The sequence below is a fragment of the Hemiscyllium ocellatum genome, chromosome 32 (genome assembly GCF_020745735.1).
Source record: "Hemiscyllium ocellatum isolate sHemOce1 chromosome 32, sHemOce1.pat.X.cur, whole genome shotgun sequence".
In the NCBI taxonomy this organism is placed as follows: domain Eukaryota; kingdom Metazoa; phylum Chordata; class Chondrichthyes; order Orectolobiformes; family Hemiscylliidae; genus Hemiscyllium; species Hemiscyllium ocellatum.
Window position 1 is genome coordinate 51830671 of NC_083432.1, and position 16762 is coordinate 51847432.

General features: G+C 44.8%; 1 protein-coding gene across 1 annotated transcript in view; it reads left to right on the forward strand.

Annotated features, from left to right (window-relative positions):
* The first annotated feature begins 468 nt into the window (after positions 1-468).
* The window catches only part of psmc3ip (PSMC3 interacting protein), a 43663-nt gene continuing 27369 nt past the window's right edge, over positions 469-16762 (forward strand). The window contains exons 1-2 of the mRNA XM_060848731.1: positions 469-718; positions 13117-13217. Of these exons, the coding sequence (XP_060704714.1) occupies positions 694-718; positions 13117-13217 (126 nt within the window). The 5' untranslated portion in view covers positions 469-693. The remainder of the gene's footprint in view (positions 719-13116; positions 13218-16762) is intronic.

Below are 16762 nucleotides of genomic sequence, written 5' to 3' on the forward strand. Positions count from 1 at the left end.
GTGTTATCGGTTAAGGTTAATGTAATCATCCTCCCGACTAGGCCTCACCTGAAGCGCATGCGCCGTAAAGTGGCGCCGGTTTCCTGGCGAAAGAGAAACACATTCTCCCCCCGATCACCGGGAACGGAGCCCCCTCCCCCCAATCACCGGGAACCGCCGGAGCCCCCTCCCCCCCCAATCACCGGGAACCGCCGGAGCCCCCTCCCCCCCCAATCACCGGGAACCGCCGGAGCCCCCCTCCCCCCAATCACCGGGAACGGCCGGAGCCCCCCTCCCCCCAATCACCGGGAACCGCCGGAGCCCCCCCTCCCCCAATCACCGGGAACGGAGCACCCTCCCCCCAATCACCGGGAACCGCCCGAGCCCCCCCTCCCCCAATCACCGGGAACGGAGCCCCCCCCTCCCCAATCACCGGGAACCGCCGGAGCCCCCCCCTCCCCAATCACCGGGAACGGAGCCCCAATCACCGGGAACTGCCCGAGCCCCCCCCCTCCCCCAATCACCGGGAACCGCCGGAGCCCCCTCCCCCCAATCACCGGGAACCGCCGGAGCCCCCCCTCCCCCAATCACCGGGAACGGAGCCCCCCTCCCCCCCAATCACCGGGAACTGCCCGAGCCCCCCCCTCCCCCAATCACCGGGAACGGAGCCCCCCTTCCCCTCCCCCTCCCCGCCCGAAAGAGCGGTCCCGCGCGATGAACAAACAGAAGGAAAGTGCCGGTGAGTTTGTGCCGCGCTCAAACCGGAGACAGCAGCAGCGGCTTCAACCGAGAGTTACTTTGATTAATTCGATACAGTTGAAAATGTGCGAATCAGGAGAAGCTTGGTCAAGGTTGTTCTTGTAATCTATAATTTTATTCTAAATCAGCAGCAGTAGGTTCCCTGAAATTTACAGTAGAGTAGTGGATAGAAGCCCTTCGGCCCATCATGTCCGCACTAACCATCAAAATCTGTCGTAAGAAAATGAAGAACTGCAGATACTCGAAATCAGACACAAAAGCAGAAATTGCTGGAAAACTCAGCCAGTCTGGCAACATCTGTGGAGAAAAAGCAGTGTTAACGTTTCCGGTCTATTGACCATTCTTCAGAAAAGATTGTCATTAGAGAAAAGGTGGAAAATATGCAGAAGATGGTGTGGGGGAGGAGGAAAAAGATAGGTTGAGATGGAGCCCAGACAGAGGGAAAAGCAATTGGACTAACTAAGGAATGTGTAGAGGTCGGCCTGGGAGAATCAATTAGAAACAAAAATATGCTGGAATCCAAAGTAGACAATCAGGAAGCTGGAAGAACACAGCACACGAATATGCAAGGAATGGAGGGATATGAACCTTGGGCAAGCAGAAGGTATTGGTCTAATTTGGCACATGTTCAGCACAACATCACGGGCCGAGTGGCCCATTCCTATACTGTGAGCAGCAAATACAATAAACTAGATTGAATGAAGTGCAAGTAAGTGCTGTTTCACTTCAGAGATGTGTCTGGGGTCTTGGATAGTGAAAAGGAAGGAAGTAAACAGGCGGTTGCATCGGAAGTGCTGAGGGACAAGATGTACTTGTATTTGGAAAGGCAAAGACTGATAAGGGATGGATGTTGGGAGTGGCCTAAGGTGTCTCAGAGGGAACTGTCCCTGTGGAAGGCTGACGGGGAGGAATGTATATGTCTCGTAATAGCATCCTGCTGGAAGTAACAAAAATGGCAGCTAATGATCCTTTGGATGTAAACACTGGCGAGGTGGTCACTAAGGGCCGGGGGACTCGATTGTTCTGGGAGGGAAGATAAGGTGTGAGGGAAATAGGTCGGACATACCTGAGGGCTCTGGCAACCACAGTGTTAGGGAAGAAATTAGACATTTTGGAGGCTTCCTTGAAGAAGCTGGCATCATCGGAATAGATGCGACTGAGATGGAGATACTGAGAGAATGAAATAGAGTCTTTACAGGAAACAAGGTGTGAAGATGAACAGTCAACATAATGATGATTGATTGATAACCTGCTTTGTTTTGTTTTCAGTGCCTCAGCAGGTAAAGACAGGTATCCCACTTGCCAATTTAACTACCTTACCTACCTTCAAGTTTCAATGTTCATGCACATCACGCTCCCTCTGAACTCCTATCATTCAACATGTTCTCCATTGCTTTGTCCATCCTCCCAAAATGCATAATCTCTCACATTTCATGAGTAAACTCCACCCGACCAGCTCATCTAAATCATGTGGGAAGCTAGGGAAGTGATTGCTGGGCCTCCTACTGAAATATTGTATAATTGATAATCACAGGTGAGGTGTGGAAGACTGGAGGTTGGCTAACATGGTGCCACTGTTTAAGAAGGGTGGTAAGGACAAGCCAGGGAACTATAGTCGAGTGAGCCTGACGTTGGTGGTGGGCAAGTTGATGGATGGAATCCTGAAGGACAGGATGTATATGTATTTGGAAAAGCAAAGACTAATGAGGGATAGTCAACATGGCTTTGTGTGTGGGTAATCATATCTCATAAACTTGACTGAGTTTTTTGAAGAAGTAACAAAGAGGATTGATGAGGGCAGAGCGGTTGATGTGATCAATATGGACTTCAGTAAGGCATTCAACAAGGTTCCCCATGAGAGACTGATTAGCAAGGTTAGATCTCATGGAATAGAGGGAGAACTAGCCATTTGGATACAGAACTGGCTCAATGGTAGAAGATAGAGGGTGAACAAAGAACAAAATTTAAAGCCCAGGAACAGGCCCTTTGGTCCTCCATGCCTGAGCCGATCCAAATCTATTGTCCAAACCTGTCGCCCAATTCTTAAGGAGAAAGTGAGGACTGCAGATGCTGGAGATCAGAGCTGAAAAATGAAGAAGGGCTTATGCCCGAAACGTCGGTTCTCCTGCTCCTTGGATGCCACCTGATCTGCTTCTCCAGCAACACATTTTTCAGCCCAATTCCTAAGCATCTGCATCCCTCTGCTCCCCACCTACTCATGCATCTGTCCACACGCATCTTAAATGAATCTACCGTGCCTGCCTCTACCACATCTGCTGGCAACATGTTCCAGACACCCACCACCCTCTGTGTAAAGTACTTGCCGCCTGGATCCCCCTTAAACTTTTCACCTCTCACCTTGAAAACGTGACCTCTTGTTATTGAATCCTTCATTCTGGGAAAAAGCTTGTCTCTATTTACCCTGTCTATACCCTTCATGATTTTGTAAATCTCAATCAAGTCCCCCCTCAATCTCCTTTTTTCTAATGAAAACAAACCTAACCTACTCAATCTCTCTTCATAGCTAGCACTTTCCATACCAGGCAACATCCTCGTAAACCTTCTCTGCACCCTCTCCAAAGCGTCCACATCCTTTTGGTAATGTGGCACCCAGAACTGCACACAGTATTCTAAATGCGGCTGAACCAATGTCCTGTACAATTTTAACATGACCTGCCAGCTCTTATACTCAATACCCCGTCCAATGAAGGCAAGCATATCATATGCCTTCTTGACCACTCTGTCACCTGTGCAGCAACCTTCAGGATATAATGGACCTGAACTCCCAGATCTCTCTGCTCATCAACTTTTCCCAAGGCTCTTCCATTCATTGCATAATTAGCTCTAGAATTAGACTCCTCAAAATGCATCACCTCACATTTGTCTGGATTGAACTCCGTCCACCACTTTTCTGCCCAACTCTCTAGTCTATCTATATTCTCTTGTATTCTTTGACAGTCCCTTATGCTTTCTGCTACTCCACCAATCTTCGTGTCATCTGAAGACTTGCTGATCATACCAACAGTGCCCTCTTTCATATCAAAACAACAGTGGCCCCAACACCAATTCCTGTGGAACACCACTGGCCACCTTTCTCCATTTCGAGAACTCCCTTCAACTACTACTCTCTGTCTCCTGTTTCCTAACCAGTTCTTTATCCACCTAGCTAGAACACCCTGCATACCATGTGACTTCACTTTCTGTATGAGTTTACCATGGGGAACCTTATCAAATGCCTTACTAAAATCCATGTATATTACATCTACAACCCTTCCTTCATCTATCAACTTGATCACTTCCTCAACTATTAGGTTGGTAAGACACGATCTCCCCCACACAAAACCATGTTGCCCATTCGTTTCCAAATAGAAATTGTTTTTATCCCTCGGTACCTTTTCCAGCAACTTTGCCACCACCGACGTCAGACTCACTGGTCTGTACTCACCCGGAATATCCCTACTACCCTTCTTTTCCGGGGGACAACATACCACTTGCTTCTTATATAAGAATAAAATGCTTTGGGATTCTCCTTCATTCCGCTCGCTAAAGCTACTTCATGACCCCTTTTAGCCCGCTTGATTCCTTGTTTTAGACTGGTTCTACTTTTCTGATATTCCTCCAGGGCCCATTCTGTTCTTAGCTGCCTGGACCTTATGTACACTTCCCTTTTCCTCTTGGCCAGTCGTATGATTTCTCTTGTCGTCCACAGTTCATGAATCTTGCCTTTCCTATCTTTTGCCTTCAATGGGTCAGCCTATCCTGCACTATCTTGAAGCTCTCTTTGAAAGCGTCCCACATCTCAAATGTGGACTTCCCTTCAAATAGCTGTGTCCAATCCACATTTCCCAGCTCCTGCATGATTTTGATATAATTGCCTTGGCCCAGTTTAATACTCTTCCCTTAGGATCACTCTCATCTTTGTCTATGTGTATTCCAAAACTTACAGAATTGTGGTCACTGTTCCCAAAGAAATCCCCTACCACAACTTCTACCTGTCCTGGCTCATTCCCCAATACCAGATCCAATATGGCCCCTTACCTTGTCGGGCTATTTACATACTGCTCCAGAAAACTCTCCTGGACGCTTCTTACAAATTCTGCCCCATCCAGACTTCTGATGTTATGTGTATCCCAGTTGGGAAAATTAAAGTCTCCCATCACCACTACCCTATTGCCTCTACATCTTTCCATAAACTGTTTACCTATTTGTTCTTCTACCTCACGCTCACTGTTGGGAGGCCTGTAATACAGCCCCAACAATGTAACTGCACCCTTCTTATTTCTCAGCTCCACCCATAATGCCTCACTGCCCAGGACCGCCATAGTGTCCTCCTTTAGCACAGCCGTGATATCATCCCTGACCAGCAATGCAACTCTACCCCCCCTTTTACTTCCCTCCCTATCCTGTCTAAAGCGTCCATATCCTGGAACATTTAGTTGCCAATCATGCCCTTCCTTCAACCAAGTCTCTGTGATTGCAATAACATCATACTCCCTGGCACCAATCTGAGCCCTAAGTTCATCTGCCTTACCCACTATACTCCTTGCACTAAAGTTCATGCATTTCAGGCCACCAGTTCTTTTGCGTTCATCTGCTCTCTGCCCACTCTTCTCCTTATCAATGCTGTCTTCATGATTCTTACAGTCTCCAGTTTCCACCTCATTGTCTACTTCTCTTCTGGTTCCCAGCCCCCTGCCACATTAGTTTAAATCTTCCCCAATAGCATTAGCAAAAATGCCTCCAAGGACATTGGTTCCAGTCTGGTTCAGATGTAGACCATTCATTTTGTAATGGTCCCAATGTCCAACAAATTTGAACCCCTCCCTCCTGCAAGCCACGTGTTCATCTTGCCTATTTTATCATTTCTACGCTGGCTAGCATGTGGCACTGGTAGTAATCCCAAGATCACTATCTTTGAGGTCCTCCTCTTTAACTTCTCTCCTAGCTCCCTGAATTCGTCTTTGAGGACCTCATCTCATTTTTTATTTATATCGTTGGTGCCTATATGCACCAAGGCAACTGGCCGTTCACCCTTCCCTTTTAGAATGCTCTGCAGCCGAACAGTGACATCCCTGACCCAAGCACCTGGGAGGCAACATACCATCCAAGAGTCCTGTTTTCGGCCACAGAACTGCCTATCTACTCTCCTTACAATAGAATCCCTTATGACTATGGCCCTACGAGTCTTTTTTCTGCCCTTCTGAACAGCTGTGCCTGCCATGGTGCCATGATCTTGGCAACTGCTGCCCTCCCCTGGTGAGCCATCTCCTCCAACACTATCCAAAACGGTATACCTATTTTGGAGGGAGATGACAGTAGGGGACACCTGCACTGCCTTCCTACTCTTTCTGCCTAGTGGAAGGTGGTGGAAGGTTGGTTTTCAGACTGGGGACCTGTGACCAGTGGAGTGCCACAAGGATCGGTGCTGGGTCCATTTATATAAATGATTGGAAGTGAGCATAACTTTGCAGATGACACCAAAGTTGGAAGTATAGTGGACGGCAAAGAAGGTTATCTCAGATTACAATGGGATCTTGATCAGATGGGCCAATGGGCTGAGAAGTGGCAGATTGAGTTTAATTCAGATAAATGCGAGGTGCTGCATTTTAGGAAAACAAATCTTAGCAGGGCTTATACACTTAATGGTCAGGTGCTAGGGAGTGTTGTTGAAGAAAGAGACCTTGGAGTGCAGGTTCATAGCTCCTTGAATGTGGAGTCGCAGGTAGATAGGATAGTGAAGAAGGTGTTTGGTATGCTTTCCTTTATTGGTCAGAGTATTGAGTACAGGAGTTGGGAGGTTATGTTGTTGATGTACAGGACATTGATTAGGCCACTTTTGGAATATTATGTGCAATTCTGGTCTCCTTCCTATCGGAAAGATGTTGTGAAACTTGAAAGGGTTCAGAAAAGATTTACAAAGATGTCGCCAGGGTTGGAGAATTTGAGCTATAGGGAGAGGCTGAACAGGCTGGGCTGTTTTCCCTGGAGCATTGGACGCTGAGGAGTGGCCTTATAGAGGTTTACAAAATTATGACGGGCATGGAAAGGATAAATAGACAAAGTGTTTTCCGTGGGGTGGGGGAGTCCAGAACTAGAGGGCATAGGTTTAGGGTGAGATGGGAAAGATATAAAAGAGACCTAAGGGACAACTTTTTCATACAGAAGATGGTATGTGTATGGAATGAGCTGCCAAAGAAAGTGGCGGAGGCTGGTACAATTGCAATATTTAAAAGGCATTTGAATGGGTATATGACTAGGAAGGGTTTGAAGGGATATGGGCCGGGTACTAGCAGGTGGGACTAGATTGGGTTGGGATACCTAGTCAGCATGGACGGATTGAACCTAAAGGATCCGTTTCCGTGCTGTAGTCTAGAACTTCCCTCCTTGTTATTTACCACACCACAATGATCTGATTGGTTGCATTTTAATGAAAGTAGCTCCACTGATACTGGATGCACTGATCGTAATCTTCTCAGAATCCTTAGATTCTGGAACAATCCCAGAGCATCTGAAAATTGCTAATGAAATTTTTATTCAAAAAGGGAGGGATGCAATAAATGGGTTAACTACAGGTCTGTTGGATTAATATCTGTCATTGGGAAAGTATTACAGTCTGTTATAAGGTTGTCCTATCAGAGCATTAAAAATACATGATATGATGAAGCAGAGACAGCATAGTTTCATGAAAAGGAAATCATAGAATCACAGAAATGATCTAGCACAGAAGGGAGCCATTAAACCCATCTTATTCATGCTGACCCAAATGTCCTTTCTAACCCCATCTTCCTGCACACAACCCATTGTTGTGCAGCGTACAGCAGTTAAGGTGCAGATCCAGGTAATTTTTTAAAGAGTTTAAAATCTCTGCCTCCACCATCAACTCATGCAGTAAATTCCCTCTTAGTAAAAAGATTTTTACCTCTAACCATTCTGTCACTTACCTTGAATTTATGACTCCTGAGTTTTTGAATTTTCTGTCAAAGAAACAGGCCCCTCCTATCTAATCTATTTCTACCCCATATAATTCTGTACATCTCAATCATGTCACCCCTCAGCCTTTTCTGTTCCATGGAAAACAACCCTTACATCTCCAACCTCTCCTACAGTTCTCTAGCCCTGACAATATTCTAGTTGAAACATGTGCTGGAAAAGCACAGCAAGCCAGGCAACATCTGAGATGCAGGAGAGTAAACGTTTCGGGCATAAGCCCTTTCAACTCTGATTCTCCAGCATCTGCAGTCCTCACTTCATCCTGGCAGTTTTCTACTAAATCGTCACTGTGCTCTCACCAGAACAATTATGTCCTTCCTTTGATGTGGTGATCAGAACTGCACACAATACTCTAGTTGTGACCTTACCAATGTCTTGTACAGTTTCATTATATCCATACTTTTTTTAATTCTATATCCCTGCCAGTGAAGGAGAGCATTCCATATGCCTTCTTTATTATAGTTGTCTTCATTGCTGAAACCTTTGAGTGTAGGAGTTGGGACTCCATGTTGAGTTTGTACAGGATATGAGTGAGGCCTCTTTTGGACAATTGTGTGCAGTTCTGGTCACCTTGCTATAGGAAAGAAATTACTAAATTGGAGAGAATCCAGATAAGATTTACCAGGAATGGAGGGTTTGAGCTTTAAAGGTAGGTTGGGACTCTTTTCACTGGAGCATGGAACATTGAGGGGATAACTTTATGCAATTTTGTAAAATCATGAGGTGTATAGATAAGATGAATAGCAAGGGTGTATTCCCTCGAGTAGGGAAGTTCAAAACTAGGGGACATATTTTGAGGTGAGTTTTTCCTCACTTCATAGATTTAAAATTCTCTGTAACAGAAACAAGTGTTCCAACAAGATGGGCTGAATACCCTCCTATGTTATAACAATTCTGGTATCAGTCAGCCACATTGCTGTGGTTCTGGAATCACGTGTAGGTCAGATTAAGTATGAAAGGCAAATTCTTTCCTTAAAGGACATCAGTAAAACAGACGGATTTTACAGTTGACAATGGTTCAATGGATGTCATTAGACCAGTTTTTTAAAAAAATTCTAGATTTTTATTGAACTCAAATTTCATCATAAGACATAAGGGCAGAAATTAGGCCAGTCAGCTCATTGAGTCTGCTCCACCATTTAATCATGGTTGATGTGTTTCTCAACCCCATTCTCCTGCTTTCTCCCCATAACCCTTGATCCCCTTGACAATCAGAAACCTATCTATCTCACTCTTAAATATACTCAGTGACTTGGCCTCCATGGCCTTCTGTGGCAATGAATTCTATAGATTCATCAGTCTCTGGCTGAAGATATTTCTCCTCATCTCCGTTGTAAGAAGTCTTCCGTTTACTCTAAAGGCTGTGCCCTCAGGTGCTAGTCTACCCTGCTAATGGAAAAATCTTCCCAACATCTACCTTGTCAAATCATTTAGTATTCTGTATGTTTCAGTTAGATCCCCCTCATCTTTCTAAATGCTATCAAGTATAGATTAGATTACTTACAGTGTGGAAACAGGCCCTTCGGCCCAACAAGTTTACACCGACCCTCCGAAGAGCAGCCCACCCAGACCCATTCCTCTACATTTACCTCTTCACCTAACACTGCGGGAAATTTAGCATAGCCAATTCACCTGCACATTTTTGGACTGTGGGAGGAAACCGGAGCACCTGAAGGAAACCCAGAGTCCTCAAACACTCCTCATATGTTAAGCTTTTCAATCCTGGGACCATTCTCGTGAACTTCCTCTGAACACGCAGAGATATGGGGCCCAAAACTGCACACAATACTCCAAATATAGTCTGACCAGAGCTTCAGAAGTACATCCATGCTTTTATATTCAAGTCCTCTCAAAATAAATGCTATTATTGCATTTGCCTTCCTAACTACTGACTCAACTTGCAAGTTTACCTTAAGAGAATCCTGGACTAGAACTCCTAAGTCCCTTTGCACTTCAGACTTCTGAATTTTCTCCCCATTTAGAAAATAGTCCATGCCACTATTCTTCCTACCAAAGTGTATGACCTCACAGGTTTCCATGTTGTACTCCTTCGGCCATTTCTTTGCCCACTTTTCTAACCTGTCCAAATCTTTCTGCAGCCTCTTCCCCACCCCCCCACCCCAAATGCTACCTATCCCGTTCCTACTTCTGTATCGTATGCAAACTTAGCCAGAATTTCCCCAGTTCCTTCCATCTAGATTGTTGCAGAACACCACTTGTCAGTGCTGCCATCCTGAGAAAGACCTGTTTATCCCCACTGTCTGCTTTCTGCCAGACAGCCAAGCTTCTATCCATGCTAGCAGGAGAAAGTGAGAACTGAAGATGCTGGAGATCAGAGTTAAGAGTGTAGTGCTGGAAAGGCACAGCAGGTCAGGCAGCATCCAATGAGCAGGAGAATCGACGTTTTGGGCATAAGCCCTTCATCAGGAACGGAGCTTTTGTGTCAGAGTTGAGAGACAAATGGGAGGGGGTGGGGTTTGCGGGAAGGTAGCTGAGAAAGTGTGGGTGGATGAAGGTGAGGGAGAAGGTGAGAGGGAGCAGTGATGGACAGGTCCGAAGGTGGTGCCGAGTAGTAGACTTGGGACTGGGAAAATGTGGGGAGAGGGGAAATGAGGAAGCTGTTGAAATCCACATTTATCCCACGTGGTTGCAGAGTCCCAAGGCTGAATATAAGGCGTTTCTCCTCCAGATGTCGGGTGGTAATGGTTTGGCGGTGGAGGAGCCCAAGTGTCTTTGATGGAGTGGGATGGAGAGTTGAATTGTTCAGCCGGGGGAGGTAGGGTTGGTTGGTACAAGTTTGTAAGAAGGCATCCTGTGTCCTCGATGTAGAGGAGACCACACTGGGTGTAACGGATGCAGTAGCTGACACCGGTAGAGGCGCAGGTAAATTTCCGATGGATATGGAAGGATCCCTTGGAGCCTTGGATGGAAGTGAGGGGAGTGGTGTGGGCACAAGTGTTCAGAAATCTCATCCTTCACAATGGATTCCAGGATCTTACCTATGACCGAGATTAGGCTAATTGGTCTGTAATTTTCTGTCTTTTGCTGTACTCCCTTTTTAAACCAGGGTGTCACGTTAATGATTTTCCAGTCCACTCGGATCCCCTCTGATTCTAGCGGTTCCGAAAAGATCATCACTAATGCCTCCACTATCTGTTCAGCCATCTCCCTTAGAACTCAGGGGAGTAGTCCATTTGGTCCAGGTGATTTATTCACCTTCAGGCCAATCATTTTATTTTAGCACCTTCTCCTTAGTGATGCCCACCATACTCAGCTCTGTCTCTGACTCTCTTGAATTTTTGGGATATTACTCGTGTCTTCCACCGTGAAGACTGACACAAAATGATTATTCAGTTCCTCAACCATTTCCTTGCTCTCCAGTACTAACTCTTTTCCAGCATCATTTTTCAGCGGCCCAGTGTCCACTTTTGCCTCTCTTTTGCCCTTTATATATCAAAACAAATTCTTTACATTACTGGCTAGATTAGATTAGATTACTTACAGTGTGGAAACAGGCCCTTCGGCCCAACAAGTCCACACCGACCCGCCGAAGCACAACCCATCCATACCCCTACATATACCCCTTACCTAACACTACGGGCAATTTAGCATGGCCAATTCACCTGACCCGCACATCTTTGGACTGTGGGAGGAAACCGGAGCACCCGGAGGAAACCCACGCAGACACGGGGAGAACGTGCAAACTCCACACAGTCAGTCGCCTGAGGCGGGAATCGAACCCAGGTCCCTGGCGCTGTGAGGCAGCAGTGCTAACCACTGTGCCACCGTGCCGCCCTAGCTTCCCCTCATATTTAATCTTCTGTCTCCTTATATTTTTTTTTGTTGCCCTCAGTTGTCTTTGTAAGCTTCCTAGTCTTCTGGTTTCCCACTGCCCTTCGCTACATTATATGCTTTCTCTTTTGCTTTTGTGCTACCCCTGACTTCCCTACTCAACCATGGTTGCCTCATCCTCCCTGCAGAATGCTTCTTTGTCCTTGGGATGAATCTCTGCTGTATCTCCTGGATTACTCCCTAAAACTCTTGCTATTGCTGTCTTTCTTGCTAGACTCCTCTCTCGGTCAATTAGAGTCATAGGGATGTACAGCACGGAAACAGACCCTTTGGTCCAATCCGTCCATGCCGACAGGATATCCTAACCTAAACTGGTCCCATTTGCCAGCACTTGCCCCATACAACTCTAAACCCTTCCTATTCATATACCCATCCAGATGACTTTTAATTGTAATTGTACCAGTCTCCACTACTTCCTCTGGCAGATCATTCCATACATGCACCATCCTCTGTGTGAAAAAGTTGTCCCTTAGGTCCCTTTTAAATTTTTTTTCGTATTACCCTAAATGTATGCCCTCCAGTTCTGGACTCCCACACCCCAGGGAAAAGGCCTTATCTATTTACCCTGTCCATGCCCCTTCATGATTTTATAAACCTCTATAAGGTCACCCCTCAGTCTTTCAAGCTCTAGGGAAAACAGCCCCAACCTATTTTTGCCTCTCCCTGTAACTGAAATCCTCCAACCCTGGCAACATCCTTGCAAATCTTTTCTGAACCCTTTCATTCTACCCAGCTTCTCCCTTATGCCCCTGTAAGTTGCCTTTATTCAGCTGTAACACTGCTACCCATGGTTCTATCTTCTCCCTCTCAAATTCCAGAGTGCATTCGATCATATTATGATCACTGCCACCTTAACTCCTTTATCAAGTCTGCCTCATTGCACAACACTAAATCCAGATTGCCTGTTCCCTAGTGGGCTCCACCACAAGCTGTTCCAAACAGCCATCTCGTAGACATTCCACAAATTCCTTTTCCTGCAATCCATTACCCACATGATTTTCCCAGTTCACCTGCATATTGAAATCCACCATGATCACTGAAACTTTGCCATTCCCTCGCATCTTTTCTATCTTTTGGTGTATTTGCCGTGCTGGAATTTGATACCCACAACCCTAGAACATTAACTTGGGTCTGTGGGTTATTAGTCTAGTGACATTAACACAGCACCACTGCCTTTGCTGTATCCAGTTCAATTCAACCATTTTTATCACCCGAAGTGAAGTGAATTCGTTCTATTGTAGTATTTGGCGTGGTGTAGATTAAGATGCACAGTTTTCTCTTTGCCTCTGTCTGAAGTTGGTTGCAAACTGTTTCTAAATATAGACTGTGTCAGGCATCTTGCAAGAAATGATTTCAGTATTGATATTGGAAATTGATATTTATAATTAACCCAAGAAGAATATCTCATTGCTAAGCCTATGATGTTTAAACAGTGATTAAGGATTAAGTAAGTTTTGTATGATAGAGAATGGATTCAAATTTAACCATCAGGCAATTTTAACATTTTAACTGAAATGAAAAATCTTTTCTTTTTAGCTGCTTCTGTTATTTTGAAGTATTTGAACGACCAGAATCGACCATACAGTGCACAAGATGTTTTTGGGAATCTCCAGCGAGAATACGGCTTTGGGAAAACAGTAGGCTTATTTGGTGTTGCTGCTTGTTCTTTCTTTTTAAGTTTTAAAATGTGTCTATGTATAAGAATTGGCAATTTTTGAGGGATGGAACTGAATCTATTCCATTGGAAATTAACATATGGACAAAGTAAAACTCACTGGCCAATCCAATCTGTCCTATAAAACTTTGTATCACAGTGTGCATGTTATAGACCCTACGCCAAGGTATGTAATCTGCTGGAGGAGGCTCGAAAGCCAGTCCAATTCCAGAAAAATATTAGAAATATATTTCTATCCAATTCATTTAGGTGCATGAACTAGTTCAGTAAACTACGCTGACCTTAGATTATATTACACAATCTAGAGTGTGATATCTTCTGTCTTAGGTGACCTCTGTCAAAAACAGGTAAATAAAAGCAAAATACTACAGATGCTCGAAATATGAAATATAAATTTGGTTCCAAAGAAGAATCATACTGGACATGAAGCATTAATTGTTTCTTTCTCCACAGATGGTGCTAGACCTGATGAATTTCTCTAGCATTGTGTTTTCCTTTCTGCATGATCAGGTCCTGGCCTAGCTTGACAGAACTTATCATTCACTGCACCAACTGGCAGCCAAGTCCACAGGGCTGCTTATCTCTGGGAAAAGGACCACCTCCAAACTATCTTGACATCCTATCTACTCTGTTCTTGCTTCAAACTTCAGATTGAGATTCCTGATTTTATTTGACAAATTTTAGATATAGATTAGGTTAGAGGGGCGGCCATGGCTACTCGCTGGGCCCCAGTTACACCTGTCTCTTCTTGGGTTACGTGGAACATTGCTTGTTCCAGTCCTATTCATGCCTTCATTCACAACTAGTTCTCTGATATATTGATGATGTCATCGGTGCTACTTCCCTCTGTTGTCCAGAATTGGAAAAGTTAATTGATTTTGTTTCTAATTTCCATCCCACTCTCACTTTCACCTGGTCTATTTCTGATTCTGTCCTTTCCTTCCTCTGTTTCCATTTCTGGGGATAGACAGGCCACTAATATCTACTAAAAACTTATTGACTCCCACACTTACCTGGACTATACATCCGCGCATCCTGTTTCCTGTAACGACTCCATTCCATTCTCGCAGTTCCTCCATCTCTGTCACATATATTCTGAAGAGGCAAATTTCAACAAGGGAAACTCTGAATTGCCCACCTTTTTCCTCAACTGAGGACTCCCCAGCACTGTTGTCATCAGGGCCCTCAACTGGGTCTAACCCATCTCCCACTCTGCTGCCTCACCCCTTCTCTTCCCTCCCGCAACAGCAATAGAGTTCCCCTTGTTCTTACCTACCATCACACTAGCATCCACCTACAGAAGATCATCCACCACCATTTCCCCTGCCTCCAGCAAGATGGCACCATCAGACACATATTCCCTCCCCCCACCCTTTGTCTGCCTTCCAAAGGGACTGTTCCCTCTGGGACACACTGGTCCACTCTTCCTTCAATCCCAACACCACCCCTCCACAGCACCTTCCCCTGCAAATGCTGAAGGTGTAACACCTGCCTATTTAAATTCTCCCTCCTCAGTATCCAAGGGTCCAAACACACCTTCCACTTTACCTGCAGCACTTTACCTACACTTCTCCCAATCTAGTCTATTACGTGTGGTCTCCTCTACTTCGGGGAAACAAAGCGTAGACTGAGTGACCGCATCATAGTTCTGCTTGCAAAAAAGACCCTGACCTTCAAGTTGCCTGCCACTTAAACGCTGTTCGCTGGCCAACAACCCTGTCTCAGGCTTGCTACAATGCTTCAACAAAGTTCAGCGCAAGCTGGAAGAACAACACCTTATTTTCCACTTGGGCATTACAGGATATGGACGTCTCTGGTTAGATCAGCATTTATTGCCCATCCCTAATTATCTAGAGGGCAATTAAAAGTCAATTGCATCTCTGTGTCTGGAGTCATGCAGAAGCCAGACCAACTAAGAATTGCAGATTTCCTTCTCTAAGGGATATTAGTAAAGAAGCTGGGTTTTAATGACAATCATGATGGCTACATAGTCATCATGATGCCAGGTCTTTTGTTCTAAATGTTTATTGAAGTCAGCGGATGGCACAGTAGTTAGCATTGCTGCCTCACAGCGCCAGTGACTCTGGTTCGATTCCAGTCTCAAGTGACTGTCTGTGTGGAGTTTGTACATTCTCCCTGTCTGCTTGGGTTGCCTCCCATAATTCAAACGTGCAGGTTTGGTGAATTTGCCATGCTAAATTGCCCATTGGTGTTCAAGGATGTGTAGGTTAGATGCATTAGTCAGAGGTAAATGTAGAGTAATAGGGTAGGGGAATGTTTGGGTGGGATACTCTCGGAGGGTCAGTGTGGACTTGTTGGGCCGAAGGGTCTGTTTGCACACTATAGGGATTCTATGACCTTGCAGCCCTCCAGACTCTCTATTGAGTTCAATAATTTTTGGGCCTGAACTTCCCCATGTCCTAGCCTCCTACCACACACACCAGGCCATGTTATCACATGTTCTGCCATTACACTACCTATTGTTCACGCCAACAATCTCCGTTAACAACTATTCACAGTCCCAGCCAGTTCGTCATTGACTCCTTAGTCCAACTGTTCTTCTGTCTCTTTGGGCTCTATCCTTACCTATTGTTTACTCCTTACCCCCACTCCGCCACCCTATCTTCTGCATATAAATCAATATTTTCCTAGCTATCATCAGTTCTGAGAAAAGGTCACCAAACCCAAAACGTTAACTTTGATTTCTCTTCAGAGGTGCTGGCAGACCTGCTGAACTTTTCCACTTCTGTTTTACTTTAGATTTTGCCTGACCTGTTTCTGCAAATAAATTCCTTCTTTGCAGTGAAAATCAAGCCTCACTCTTCATGAAGATTTTACAAAAGTTAAAGGTGTTAGTTATGTTCACAAAATTACCCAATTTACTTGATTGTCGGACCCAGGTTGATAGAAAGCACTGACAGGTTTCTATACTGAACAAGAATGGCTATTTATTACAAGTAATTATACTGTAATTACAGTTAAACAGTTATATACCATCAGTATATAATAATTGAACTAATTAAAACTCCTTTATAAACTCTACCTTACAAATACAGACAGGGCAAAAACATATACAGATGGAGGTAAAAAACTGGAAAATCATTTCAGCTTTCTTTGTCCACAAATTCTGTTGAGATGGTTCTTGTTTATCCAAAGGTTTCTTCCTGGGTTCCCTTTCTAAAAGCTTCCACTGGTTTGTAAGGGGCACAGGATAGCTGGTTTACTTGTAAAATGTCTCTGTTTTATCATTAAAAGTCACCGCATACAGGAACTGCTGAAGGAAAGATTAACTGGTTTCTTCAAGTTTAAAGTAAATTTTACTACAGAAGAGAAGAAACAGTTTCCAGGTTGGTGGAGATCACATCTCTTCACTTTAGCTTCTTTCTAACAGCAAGCTGTTCAGTTAACTGACAACCAATCTCTCAGTTGTCAGCAGGCAAAGGACTTTTGTCGTTGGTTTATATACTAGTGACCAGTTTTCAATTAATTTGTTGCCATCTAGCTGCA